The sequence below is a fragment of the Colobus angolensis genome, unplaced genomic scaffold, assembly GCF_000951035.1.
Source record: "Colobus angolensis palliatus isolate OR3802 unplaced genomic scaffold, Cang.pa_1.0 Scaffold2, whole genome shotgun sequence".
NCBI lineage: Eukaryota > Metazoa > Chordata > Mammalia > Primates > Cercopithecidae > Colobus > Colobus angolensis.
Genome location: NW_012115154.1, coordinates 10,686,452 through 10,701,420, shown reverse-complemented (window position 1 = coordinate 10,701,420; position 14,969 = coordinate 10,686,452). Strand labels below are relative to the sequence as shown.

Here is a 14,969-nt window from a genome sequence, read left to right as displayed (position 1 = left end):
CTCTCACCCATCACACACACACCACACACAGACACACACACACACACACACATAATGAGACTGCTTGGCATCTGAGGAATTACCTGCCCCCAGGAGACACAGGTTGCCCAGCAGAGGAGCCTGGTGCCCATGGCAGGATCAGGGCAGGATGGGAGATTTGCAAGATCAGAGTCACTGTGAGCAGGAGCAGAGGAAGAAGGACATCCCTGTCCTTACACGGAAGTACCCACAGTGACATCACTTCCTCTCTCAACCATGTAATGACAGGAACAAAGAATTTATATTAGAACACACTTAAATGACTTCTTTAAATATTTGTGAGTTCCTTGCTTTTTGCTTGTTTGTTTTTTGAGATAGAGCCTTGCTCCGTTGCCCAGAATGGAGTGCAGCAGTGTGATCTCGGCTCACTGCAAATTCTGCCTCTTGGGTTCAAGTGATTCTCCTGCTTCAGCCTCCCAAGTAGCTGGTATTACAGACTCACACCACCATATCAGGCTAATTTTTGTATTTTTAGTAGAGACGGGGTTTCACCATGTTGCCCAGGCTGGTCTCAAACTCCTGACCTCAAGTGATCCGCCCACCTTGGTCTCCCAAAGTACTGGGATTACAGGTATGAGCCACCACGCCCGGGCTATACATTCCTTTCTAGGCCGGGTGTGGTGGCTCACGCCTTTAATCCCAACACTTTGGGAGGCCAAGGCCGGTGGATCATGAGATCAGGAGATGGAGACCATCCTAGCTAACATGGTGCAACCCCGTCTCTTCTAAAAACACAAAAAATTAGCCAGGCATTGTGGCAGGCACCTCTAGTCTCAGCTACTGGGGAGGCTGAGGCAGGAGAATGGCTGGAACCTGGGAGGCAGAGCTTGCAATGAGCTGAGATTGTGCCACTACACTCCAGCCTCAGCGACAGAGTGACACTCCGCCTCAAAAAAAAAAAAAAAAAAAAAATTCCTTTTTAACAACATCAATGCATGTATCATCGCTTTGGGCTCCCATGCTGTCTGGACCCAGAGGCCTCACACTGCATCTCTGAGTTCATCTCCTCATCCCACAGCCGCTCCTCCGTCTGCTGGGCATGTTCTCTAGGATGTGTCAACAACTCCACCAACACAAGGCACCAAACGGTGAGCTCATTGTCTTTCCTGCAAGTCAGGGTCCCCTCTGCCATCCCCATTCATGCACCAGCCTCCTCCATCCCCCAGTCACACGTGTCCAACGGGAATGTCCCATCACACGGGTTCCCTCATGAGAGGCACCTCATCCCTCTTTTCTGGGACCACCTGCCGTCTTTGTTAACTATAATTCAGAAAGGATACCTTGGTGACAAACTCACAGTGTTTTTTCTTTCTCTACCTATAAATATATTTACCTCAATCTCAGTATTTAATGAACGAGAATTATAATTCTGACTTGATGCTTATTTTTAATCTCCTTTCTTGACTTTCATTGTGCCTTTCAGTCTATTCTTCTGGGAGATAGTTATCTTTTGGGCTACTTTTAAAATCTTCTCTTTGTCATTTGTGTTCCACAATTTCACTATAACATATGTATTCATCTACTTCATATTCATTTAACTTGTTCAAACAGAGGATTTAGGTCCTGAAACACATCTTGAAAATTCTCAGCTAATGTCTCATAATTATCACCTATCATTCTCTCCACTTTCTCTTTGTGACACTTCAATCACGTGTAAGAAAAATGGGAAGTTCCAACAAAATATTATATATATCCTAATATACTAGAACCCACAAGATTTTTATTCCTTATCCCTTACCTTTTCTTGTTTCCTATTTAATTTTCTGTGCTGCATTCTAGGTAACTTCTTCAGATCTGGCTTTGACCTCAGTAACAATCTCTTTTGAAGCATGTCATCTTTTCTTCATTTCCACTTTGTTTTCAATGATAATCTTAATCATTACTGTATTCTCTTTGATTATTTGTAATGTTTCCTTGATGATTTCTGACAGTCTCCTTTTTCTTGTTCACATATCAATTTGCTCCTGTATTCCTTCAAATATAGCTCTTTAACTTTTATATCTTTTAATGGCAAAATTCCTTGTCTTCATACATTTCAATTGCTTATTGTTTCTACTCATTTTTCTTCATTGGTTCTGGTTTTGTCTGAATAGTGGGAGTATATTTACCTGACATTAATCTGTGGGATTTCAGAGAGGCCTGCATCGAGAGTGCAGAATGTCCAGTCCATAGCTTTTCCAGCTGTCTCCAGTCTCGTCCCAAATGCAGGGGGCCAAGAATTGTCTGCTGCACTCTGAGTTGCCAAATACTCTCCTGGCTTTGGTTCCTGGGGTCAGAACGTACTGTCAGGACAGCCACAATGTTCCCTCCAGAACACAGTTCTTATATTTGTTATTTTTCATGATACCGTCTCCATAAATTAGCACTTATAAGGCTGTGTAGTCATGACTTCCCCTACCTGTTCTTCCAAGAAAAAATTATATAAATATATTTTCAATAAAAAACTACTTAGTCTAAAGATATTCCTTCTTCTTTCCTTTTTGGTTCTTAACCCAAAACTTTAAAAAATAACTTAGATATTAGAATTATATAATGTAGACTTTACCCTCATTGAGTTTGAAGAGCATGTGGTATTTTAAATTGGAAATTCCTAGATGAACTGACAAACTGGCTTACACAATGAATGGTCCAATGCTTGTTCAACAAGCAAGTGCCCTTTGATAAGCTCATAGCAGAGCATCTCAGGCACAGTTAACTCTAGATCTCTGCCAGGGTACAGCGGACCTGGAGTCTTCCTATTATTGGTTCATCCACCTGCTCGTCACTCAATCAGCCTGTCATTCATTAACTCATCCAATATCTGTGAAATAGGTCTCCCTTCATGCCAGGAACAGCTGTTGGTAAATGTAACAAGCACAGCCTTCACCTTTATGGAGTTTAAAATCGAGTTGAGCAGAAAAATATCCAGACAAGTAACTGAAAAACTCCAACTGTGCTCAACTCTATTGACTAACGAGCACATGTTACCATCAGTGCTTATAACAGAAAAATTGATCTCAGCTGGGAGGCAAGGGCGTGCTTCCCACAGGAGGGCTGATCATGCCGAGGTCTGAAGCACAGGTAGGTGCTGGCCACTGCAGAAACGAAGGCTCCAGCCCAAGGCAGAGAAAATGGCCTTTGAAGTCTCTGTGATGGGAAGGAAGGAGGCACAGAAGAGGGACTCCCCTCATGGCTGCAGTAGAGAGAGGCGGGGAGGTGAGGGGAGGAGAGACACAGCAAGGCCTTAGAGGGTGACTGCCCATATGGGAAAGGTGGGCTACAGAAGAGACCACCTGAGGGTGGGGGCTGGGGGAAACCCTAGAGAGAAGAAGCAACATGGTCCCCAGGGAGAGACGAGAGCCTAGATGGATCTGAAATACAAATCCTGTTTCATCCTGGGGGCCTCAGAACCATGATGATGGGGTTTCAAGGTCCCTGGTGCAGAGAACTCTGCTCAGGGCATCACTGAGTTTGGGGTGAGAGAGGAGGGCAGAGCCTCTCTGCCTTTATGTACAGAGAGGAGATGGCCGTGCAGCACTGTGGCTTCACTGCTGGCACAGAAGTACACAGATGTCTGGGAGGGAGCAGCCGATTCCAGCTTGAGCAGGAAATCCTTTTTGTTTAATCTGGAGACACTGTAGCCATTGGGGACTTCTCCTGTGTCAGTGGTATCCTCGGTAGCTGAGTAATGAATCAGCCTCAGCCCCATGCCTGGGTCTTGTCGATACCAGTACATGGAGTTATGGTTCATATCCTGGGCACACTGCAGTGTCGTGCTCTGTCCTGTCTTCAGGATCTGGAATTTTGGGCTCTGAGTGACACCAGCACTTGCAGGACCTGCAGAGAAGGACAAAGCTGATGCTGCAGCCCCAAAGGGAAGGCGCTGGGCCTTGAATTCCAGACAGGGGCCCTGCCCAGGACCCACCTGCCCACAGGAGAGAAAAGGCCGCACAGCACAGGAGGCCGATGCTCACGGCAGGGGCTGCAGAACGGAGGGGTCTTCTGGGTCTGTGCATTGGTGAAAGGGGAACAGGACTGTCAAGGGAGTCATTCTGAGTCGTCACTCTCCCTGCCTGGGCCCCAGAGCCTTCCTGTCAGGAGAGGCCACACCTCTTCCCTAGATGGTCAAATTCACAATAAATGCACCAGTGAACAGTGTGGATGGGAAGAATGCCTTTGTCTGAATTGACACAACCTTACAATTTTTCTTAGCCTTTTTGTAAGCAGTTTGTAACTCAATGTAAATTTTATCCCTGTGATGATATAATTCCTCATTCATACACTGGTGTTAGTTACCTAAATATTTCTCTAATTTAGACACTTACGGGCACTCCTCATGTCTTCCTGGTGTTTTTGACTCCTGTGTCCCAAACACTCCTTCAAGTATCCTTTTCTAATTTGCTTAGCTGACCTTAATCCTGTTTAAAATCTTTTGTCTATATTGGTTTTCTCTGTTACCAAGTTTCCAAATCCCAGGGGCAGGTTCATCAACTTTGGAGCAGTCGTTTGTTCTGTTTCTTGTCAATTCACTGACAGATGGGCCTCCTGACAAGCCGAGCTGAGCACCTTCAGCTCCACCCAGGGCTGTTGCTTTCTGTGCCTGGGGTGAGACCCCAGCAGGCAGAACCACCTCACGCTTCTGACTGCCCTGTCTGTGTGGATGATGGTGGCTGCCCAACGCTGCCCATGATCTGTGGGCACAAATGTGTCTTGATGTGTGAGGTACGTGGGGAGAGGAGAGAGGAGGCAGGCTCCAGGATAAGAAAACGTGCTCTCATTTTATTTGAAGTGTCATATTTCATAGGGAATATTCCCTTGGTCAGGATTCTCACCACTAATTCAGTAACAATTAAAAAAAAAAAAAAAAAAAGGCCGGGCGTGGTGACTCATACCTGTAATCCCAACACATTGGGAGGCTGAGGTGTGTGGATCATGAGGTCAGGAGTTCAAGACCAGTCTAACAAACATGGTGAAACCCCATCTCTGCTAAAAATACAAAATAATCATAATCATAATCATAATCATAAATTAGCTTGGCATGGTGGTGCACACCTGTAATCCCAGCTACTCAGGAGGCTGAGGCAGGAGAATCACGTGAACCCAGGAGACGAGGTTACAGTGAGCCAAGATTGCACCACTGCACTCCAGCCTGGGCAACAGAGCAAGACTCTGTCTCAAAAAAAAAAAAAAAAAAAAAGCTCAAAAACTATATCTTAGTGCACAGAGCTCCACACTTAAAAAGACCCCTGTTGCTGTAACATTGTCATGATCTTCAACTTCCTTACAATATTTGAGCAAAGGAGCTGCCAGTAAGTCTCATTGACTGTCCTGAGTACATGGTTTAGTTTCATATTCTGCTCACCTCCTCTTGCGCTGGTTTCCTTTTGGCACAAGCACATGACTGGAGTCTGAGTCACTCAGCATCCATGGGGTTTATGCTGAGTCACTCAGCATCCAAGGGCACAGAAATTGAAGTCAGTGCAAAGGACCACCTGGTGCTGAAAGTCACAGCCAGGATGTAACAAGTTCATGAGTGGGTACCCTGTCTGTGCCCAGGCTAGACCAGGAGACAGAGAAACACACAGTCTAGGAGCCTGCTTCCCAGGGCAGAAAAGGGCATTTCCTAGCTCAGGGCTTAGGACTCATGAACTGGACAGTTAGGGTCAACACAAAGAGAACCTTTCTCCCAATGTGATGTCATCTCTCAACAAGGTCACTATTAGCATGTTTTGTTTGGCCCCAGGGCACTCAGTGTGTGGACACGAAGCTCAGCTGCGTGTGTACCAGCTTGGAAGACCTTTTGAGGTTGTTTTATCACAACCTCCATCTCCAGATAGAATTGTCCCTAATGTGGATCTGGTAGCTCACTTGGCTTCAACCCCTTTTAAAACCATATAACTTTTCAGGAGCTCCTCATTCTGTTAATTATTTAGTTACGTATAACCGATCTGTTTATTTAAAATTTGTAATGTTTATATAACTTATATATCAATAATACTGAGTTTTAAATGCCTGAGGTGGGATATATGCTACATTCTCTAGTTAATACTTTCAAAGTGATCATCACACATATATATTGCCATTTCTGTGACTTCCTGAGTCCTCACCCTAAGATTTCCAGGCAAAATGTGTCTTTATCTGCCTTTGGGCATTGGCACAGTGGAAGAGGCTGCCTGAGATTAGCAAAGGAAATAAAAATAGCTAGATTTCTATTATATGCTAAATATTTTATCGTATTGGCTGGGTGCGGTGGCTCACACCTGTAATCCCAGCATATTGGGAGGCTGAGGTAGGTGGATCACGAGGTCAGGAGATTGAGACAATCCTGGCTAACACTGTGAAATCTCGTCTCTACTAAAAATACAAAAAATTAGCCAGGCATGGTGGTGTACGCCTGTAATCCCAGCTACTCAGGAGGCTGAGGCAGGAGAATCACTTGAACCTGGGAGGCGGAGGTTGCAGTGGGCTGAGATCACGCCACTGCACTCCAGCTTGGGTGACAAAGTGAGACTGTGTATCAAAAAAAAAAAAAAAAGAAAAGAAAAAGAAAAAGAAAAAAGAAATTCTAATTTTGTATAGTAAAATAACAATAAATAATGAAATTATTATTTTTTTGAAGTCTTCTCTATGAAACAGAATTGAACTTCGAATGAATGTGCATTCATGTACTCAGTGCTTGCTGTTCTGCAAACGACCCTGCCGCTCGTGTGACAGATGGTTTCACAGAAGCAATAAGATACTATATATTTAATATTCAGACCTTAAATGTGGTGTCTGCATACAGAGGAATATCACTAAGCATTAAAAAGAAGAAAATCTGGCCATACCTGACAATGTGGCTAAACCTGGAGGACATCATGTTGAGTTGAAAAAGTCAGGCACAGAAGACAAATACTACATGATTGTGCTTATATGAGGCAACCTAAAAGTCAAACTCATGTAAGTGAAGATGAAAAATGATAATTTCCAAGGGCTGGGAAGTGGGACAAATGGGCAGCTGCCATCAGTGGCTATAAAATTTCAGTAAAGAAGGATGAGGAAGTTTTAGATATCTACTGTCCAACCTTGTGTCTGCAGATTACGATACTATATTGTACATTTAAAAATCTGTTTAGGGCCGGGCGCGGTGGCTCATGCCTGTAATCCCAGCACTTTGGGAGGCCGAGACAGGTGGATCACGAGGTCAGGAGATCGAGACCATCCTGGCTAACACGGTGAAACCCTGTCTCTACTAAAAATACAAAAAATTAGCCGGGTGTGGTGGTGGGCGCCTGTAGTCCCAGCTACACGGGAGGCTGAGGCAGGAGAATGGCATGAACCCGGGAGGCGGAGCTTGCAGTGAGCTGAGATCATGCCATTGCACTCCAGCCTGGGCGACAGAGCAAGACTCCGTCTCAAAAAAAAAAAAAAAAAAACTCAGTTTAAAAGATAGCCTTCGGTTATTAAACTAAAAAAGCTGGCAGAAAAAGGTGTAGGTGGCTAAGGAGAGAAAGAGAAGAAGAAAAGGAAATCTGTATAGTTCAGAAACTGAACAAACTACTTTGAATAAGTTAAAAAAATTAATGCAAGCCTTAATACTCTAAAAGGTAAGAAACATATTTATCATTCTTTAAAGCTTTTCTTTTTTATTTTCATTTGTTCTTTTTTCATTTTGCATTTTTTGTCATAAAATATCTATACAAAGAAAGGACCTCCAAACATATATCAAATAAAATAAATAAAATAATAATGAATGAATAACAATTTTTCTTGTTACTTTTCCTCAAGGTAGATTGTATCAGTTACAGGAAGTCTACAGTGCGGAAAATTTCATCCTTCTGTTTTGCTTCAGTGAAGATGAATGGATACACTTGGCCTGGAAGTCACGTGTTCCTTGGACTTGTCAGGGAAGAGGTTATAATGGTCACATATGAGGCATGACCTTGCCCTCCTGCTAAAGGGACCTGGAAAGGGGAAGCCAGATGAAGGGACAGATATATAGAGTCGGGGGAGAGGGCCGGTGCAGAGGTGTCGCAGGAAAACACCTCAGCCAACTACTTAATATGAGACCCAGGACAGCTGCTTTCCTTCGGATGTATAAACAGGTGAAATTATACCTACCTTACACGATTTCAGTGAGCATTAAACCAGATCACATATAGAAGCAACAGGAAGTGTCTGGGGGAAAAGCCTGTCAGCTCACCAGGACCTGAGCCCCTCTGGCTGGCAGCACCCTCCTCAGGTCACTCCCTGAGTGGCGCTAGGAAAGTGTCACCCAATTCCTTGGGGTACTGGCCTTTTCCAGGTACTCTGTCTGCAGGCCACTCTTACCTTGTTCACCCACTGAAAGACCCAGGCTCAGCAGCTCCACGCAGCATTCCTGTCCCACACAGACCCTCAACTAAAGGGGAGGTGGTTGGGCACAGTCCCCACATGCCCACATCACACTTCACTTTCCTCGGCCCACCCTGTCCCTGCCCTGACACTGATTCCCAGCCCTTGCCACCCCAGCCCGTTCACCCTCCACTGCCCGTGCAGAGGCAGAGACACTCCCTGCTTGGTGCAAACCCCGGCCCTACCTTTCCCTGGGCAGTCCCAGGCCAGAACCTACTCTAATATCCACCTAATCTCCTGATGCCAGCAGGCAGCCAGCCATTCCCTTCCACCCTCCTTTCCTGGCCACCCTCGCACCCCTCCCCAGGGTTCCCTGCAGCATTGTGGAGCCACAGCGCCCCCAAGTGGCCAACGTTCCACAGCCCCATGGATTCACACCTGACCTGATGAGCTCAGGACTGTCCAAGTTAAGAATAGGGATGCCCCCACTCCAACCCCTGCAGACCCCATTATCTCACACACACCCTCTCTATTGCTTTCCCGGAAGGGCTGATTTAGGGTGGAACTTCAAATTCACCCTTGGCCAGTGGAGACAAAAGGACACATCTTGATCGCACAATAAATTACTGTTACATTATAGCAATGAGCATCCTAAGATGGAGGAGAGGAGCCAGAATTATACAGGCCACAGGACCAAACAGTGTGACAATATCAAGCTAATCTTGGCTGAAAATACTACATTGCAGAGCTCCCTTTGATTAGTCAGACCCACATCTTTTCACACGTTGTATTTAGTTTATTCACAAATTTTAGTTAGCACATTTTATAAAGAGGATTTGTTGATTTTACGAATTTATTTCTGAATTTATAAAATCTTGAAATAAACTATCTTATCAGCTATAACTTAGGCAGATTCAGTTAGGTCTGCTATTTCCTATCCTTACCTAGGAGTGCTTAGGAGCTCTGCCAGTGACCTAGCACCTCATAAAATGCCACCAGGGGAGAAACTATTTCTATGTGAGTGAATATCCACAAGAAAACACACACCCACATTCACACTCACAAACACACACACACACACACTCACAAACACATATCTTTTCATTGTCAAGGATGATAAGATTCCATTAATGAGCAAAACTAGTTTTTTTTTTTTTTTTCAATGTTTTAGGTTGATTTAGGTTGATTTCATCAAGGGTGATTAACAAGCACCTTTGACTCTATTCCACCCTCACCAAATCTCTAAAAATGTGGTTGTGGAAAGTGTGGTTATGGTGAGGAAGTTTTTTGCAGAATTATGAGTCTTTATGAATATTACTGCACCATAATTTTCTTTCTTTAGTGATTCTTCAATCAGCACAAATAACATAATTTTCTTCACTCCAAAAGAACATTTGCAAATTCCAGCATTAGATATCCTTTGGATACTTAACAGCACTGGTCATCAATCCTGACTGTGAAGATACAATTGCTAGGAGTATTACAGAAGTTACATGAAATACCAAGACTATTCATAATCATTCTGCATGATATTTCAAGTGGAGTCCCTTAATCACACTCCAGGATTCTGTATAAGAGGGCAATAACTTATTAGTTTTACAAACATCAAAGAGTATCAATTATATGCTTGGCTTTTCCTATAAAAATAAAGGGAAGAGGCTGATATAGTACAGTCCCAGGGAATGTCACAGTAAGAAGTGAAGAGGAAGGCAGATATGAGCCTGTCCTTGACAGATGATCGGTATGTGGCCCCGTCTTAGGAGAACAAAGGTCCTCCCAGGCCATGGAAATAGTGAGGACAAACGCAGAGGACATAAAGACTGCTGAGTTTTAGAAAATGTTCAAAGAGCATTTGGTCATAGAAGGTATCTGGATCCGGGAGGTGAGTGTCAGAAAGGAATCCCAGGGTCGCAGAATTTATTTGGGGGGAAACTGGAAAGTATTTGCCGCTTTAGGAACAAGGGTGACTTTGCCTTCCTCTGTGTTTTGGGAAGTACCTCACTGTGGCCTGAGGAGTCGAGATTAGGGCCGGAAGAAGGAAGACAGCAGAAGCAGCTCTAGGGCTCTCCCAATGGCCAAGCGGCTCTTCGGTGATGTCTCCGACTGGGACCGGCTACCAGGTGATTCCAGTTGCTATAAGACCTTTCCTTCATTTTTCTAGGTATTGAAAGCTTTGGGAGGGGGAAAAAGAGAGTTTATGGTGCACAGAACACCACTTTTCATCACCTTCTGCTCTATCTCTATTTTCAATCATCTTTCGTTTTCTCTATCCTTGACTTTCCCAAAATCTCGATTTCTTCTCCCCAAGTTGTATAAAGAAAACCCTGTTATTCTCCCTTCTACACTACACTGTTATCAGCAATCTTGACCACAAAATTAAATCCCTTGTCCTGAAAAAGAGCGCGCCAGCTGTTAAATTACAAACATTTCCTCTATCCCTGTAGCTTACAGCGTCGGCAAAGAAGGTAACGTTGCAGTCAACCTGCGGAAGCAGCACCCGTCCTCTGAGCAGGCTCTCTTAGCCTTGTTTCCTCCAGCCCTTGTTTCCTCCAACCCCGAACTGCAGAAAGCCCCAGGCTGTGGGTCCTAGCATTCTAAATTGTCTTTCTTTCTCCCTGCAGTCCCCAGGTTCTCACAGATATGTCAGGGCTGAGGTTGCTCCACATTGGGCCCGGGAGGTTTGTGCACAGAATGTGGTTGGCTTTGTGGCGCTGTGCCAAGCTGCTGGCACAAAGATAAAGGGCCGAGTCCCCCAGCTCCAAGGCGCTCACATTCATCTCAGAGTGAGAGTTAGAGAACTGGCGCCCTGAGAATCGACTAGGGAAGTTTCCTTTTTCTCTCTGAGTCTCACTGAAGTATTCGAAGAGGAACTGAAGGCCATGTCCTGGGGTCTGTTGATACCAGGACACACTCCTATGCCCAGAGATAGGGGAGCAGCTCAGTGTCACTTGCTGTCCTCTCATTTTGATCAGAGATCTTGGAGTTTGGGTGACTTCAGCCTCTACTGGGCCTGTGGGAAAAACAGATGGAGGATGAGCACGGGAGACAGCCTGGTGGTACCTCTCCAAGGTAAAGCGGAAGACACAGGGGTGAGGGCAGGCTCAGAATGGGGTGCTGTCCTGTCTGCAGGGACTCACCTGCTCCCAGGAGACAAAGCAGCACCCAACAGAGCAGCATGGAGCCCATGGCACAAAGGGGCAGGCAGCACTGTGTCTGTGCCCAGTGGTCCTCCTGGGGAACAGCTGAGTTCTCAGCCTTGCTTTTCCTGGTGGGAGGGGCATCCTGTGATGTCACTGTCCGATGTCCTCCCCTTGCAGGCCTCCTGAGGTCCACTGCTCTCTGCTCTGCACAGCAGAATCCACTGGGCCTGTGAGGGAGGGAGACAAAGGCTGGGACAAGAACACAGGAGCGAGCCTGAGGGGCCCTTGGATGAGGGGTGCTTCAGAGACACCCCACCTGTGTCAAAGATTCACTTGCTCCCAAGAGACAAAGGCCTTCCCATCAGAGGTACCTGGAGCCCATGGCCCGGTGGGACAGAGCTGGTCAGATGTCACCCTGTGAGGGATACTGGTCCTCTGAGAGCTGGGGTTTTGGGCATCGCATCTCTGATCCGATGTTAGGCTGTGATGTCACTGCCCTGATGTCATCTCTGCAGGTTCCCATGCACCCGGCCTTCCTTGTTATGCCCCTGGCTTACCCGATCCAAGACCTCTGCTTTGTGCTGTAAATACTCTCACATACCATGTGGGGCTGGACTGGGCTGCTCTGAGCTGGAATGAGGTTAGGCTGCATGTCCCCCCCACCCCAAGTTCCTTTGCTTTTCCCTCCAGGCAGTTTTTCCTCTGTCTGTCCCTGCCGGGGCCATGCAGATTGTCCCATCCCAGCATGGGACAGCCCGTTTTCATTTTCCCTTGCAAGTTCACAGAGACTTCCTAACCCACGCAGAGCTGAAGTGCATGGCTCCCTGAAAAGAGGCACACCTGCAATTTTATGTATCTGCCATCACATTTTTAGTGAGCACAAACATCAAGCAAGGCTGCTCCTTAACCCTCCGTGTCCCAGGCTCCTGGCTCTGTGCACACCCCAGAGACATTTGGAGCTCAGTGGTTCCACAGCACCCCCGTGTGGCCCACTGCACAGGAACCAATATTTTGTCATTGTTAACCGACGGAATATTTATGTCCCTCCAAAATACAACCCCCAGGGAGACAATATTTGACGATAGGGTCTTTATAGAGAAAACTATGTTTACATGAGCTTGTAAAAGTGGAGCTCTGCTCCAGTATGATTAATGCCCTCTGGGATGAGGCACTTGATGCCTGGCTTGTTCTCTCTCCACCATGTGAGGATTCCACTGGAAGAGGGTGCTCTGCAAGCCAGGAGGAGGGCCCTCACCAGAGCCCTGCATGCTGGCATCCCCTTTTCATACTCTGGAGTTGTGAGAAAAAAAAAAGATTTGTGTTTAACCCATGCAGTCTGTGCTATTTGCTGTGGCTGTCTGAACTGATGGATACAGCCTTTCTAACATGGTGCATGGGACATGTTTAAATTAGGAACAATTTCACCATCTTGACTATTATACTTTTACTCTAGGGGAACTAAAAAAAGCCCCCACATTTTAAAATTTATGTCCTTCAAGATTACTTTTTGCATTGTAAAAAGGGGAAAAAGTGATAGAGAAGAAATTTTACCTTTGAGAAAATTCTGATGAAGGAGATGATACAAAACTGGCCTAGCTCATGTAGGTGTGCTGCGGGAAGAACTGTGCCAGAAATCACACCAAGTCATCCTGTCTCCCTCGCTGCAGGCAGACTCTCAGGGATTTGTGGGTGATTGATTATTAAAGTTCTTTTTTCTGTGATAACTCCAGCCAGCTTGCCCGAAGCAGACCTTTCAGACCACTCTATGCTGAGTGCCAACGAATCAGCTTATCCAAAAATAAAGAAAACAATATCCACGGCTGCCATGCTGCTGGGGAATTTGTTTCTTTCCCATCCATATTCTCTCTTTTAGAAATCCTCTTTTTGCTGATTTCACTGACAATATCCTCTTGCCCATTTTCCCATATATGAGTAAAGATATGTACAGAAAATGATTGAATTTCTAAGTTTCTATTTGTGATTCTATACTTAGTAAGCTAAGAAGGAGAGGCCAGACTGAATTTAAAAAAGAAACATGAGACTTGGGAAAACAGAATCCGAGAAAGATTCCATTATAGAACCACTATCCTTCACTTGCTACTTCTGATTTAGTTTATTTCCAATCCAAATTTCTTTAAATACCGACATTTGACATATCTGTTACCAAATTTTAATAATAGTTACATATATAGAGCAAGTCTAGATACTGTCATTATGAAGTATTTCTTGATTTTTAAGTCTAAAGGCAAATGACCCCATGAGAAATCAATGAGAAGAGGTTCCAATCCAGCTGCATCTGACATTAGCAGTCAGTAGCCAATGTGCCAGTGAGATATGATCAATAACCAGTACCTCTTCTAAGATGCCATCACGAAAATACCCTACTGTGAGGGCCGGGCGCAGTGGCTCAAGCCTGTAATCCCAGCACTTTGGGAGGCCGAGATGGGCAGATCACGAGTTCAGGAGATCGAGACTATCCTGGCTAACACGGTGAAACCCTGTCTCTACTAAAAATACAAAAAATTAGCCGGGTGCGGTGGCGGGCACCTGTAGTCCCAGCTACTCGGGAGGAGGCTGAGGCAGGAGAATGGCGTAAACCCGGGAGGCAGAGCTTGCAGTGAGCTGACATCCGGCCACTGCACTCCAGCCTGGGCGACAGAGCGAGACTCCGCCTCAAAAAAAAAAAAAAGAAAGAAAGAAAATACCCTACTGTGGGAGTATTCATGGATATAAACCAGTTAAAATTCTCTCAAGTTCAGATGGCAGTGTTCTACAACTTAATGCTTTTTATGGATTTTCTGCATACCTAACTCTCCAAAACCTTTCATAACAGAAGCTGATTGTCTGATGTGGTTTCTGATCCTAGGGAAGGTAAAGCTGCTACACAAAATCATAAAAATATGAACTATCAGTGGAAGTCACGTTAAGAAAAACTATGTATTTTTTTTTTTTTTTTGAGACGGAGTCTCGCTCTGTCCCCCAGGCTGGAGTACAGTGGCCAGATCTCAGCTCACTGCAAGCTCTGCCTCCCGGGTTCACACCATTCTCCTGCCTCAGCCTCACGGGTAACTGGGACTACAGGCACCTGCCACTTTGCCCAGCTAGTTTTTTTGTGTTTTTTAGTGGAGACGGAGTTTCACCGGGTTAGGCAGGATGGTCTCGATCTTCTGACCTCGTGATCTGCCCGTCTCAGCCTCCCAAAGTGCTGGGATTACAGGCTTGAGCCGCCGCGCCCGGCCTAAAAACTATGTATTTTTTGCTTTAAAAGGAATGCCTAAAATTTTTCTGATTCAACTAAATAAAATTGCTAGAATACTGGTCCATTCTTTACTAGAAAAAGAAACAAAACAGATATCTAGATTGCTTCTGAGATGCCTCATACCCCATGATAAATAGCCATTATATTTCAGAGAAGAGAAGGCTTAGATAATATTATAAAGATGTGTGAAATACCAGAGCACTCGATCTGACTCCCCGTAAAATTGCAAACTGGTAGCA

The 14,969-nt window shown here is 45.2% G+C and overlaps 2 gene segments (V, D, J or C); both read right to left on the bottom strand.

Annotated features, from left to right (window-relative positions):
* Positions 1–3,472: 3,472 nt before the first annotated feature.
* Positions 3,473–4,063, bottom strand: LOC105511420. The segment is given in 2 exon segments: positions 3,473–3,855; positions 3,944–4,063. Coding segments are annotated over 2 exon segments (474 nt in total).
* Positions 4,064–10,925: 6,862 nt separating this feature from the next.
* LOC105511419 lies at positions 10,926–11,908 on the bottom strand. The segment is given in 3 exon segments: positions 10,926–11,341; positions 11,469–11,698; positions 11,788–11,908. Coding segments are annotated over 2 exon segments (465 nt in total).
* Positions 11,909–14,969: the final 3,061 nt, after the last annotated feature.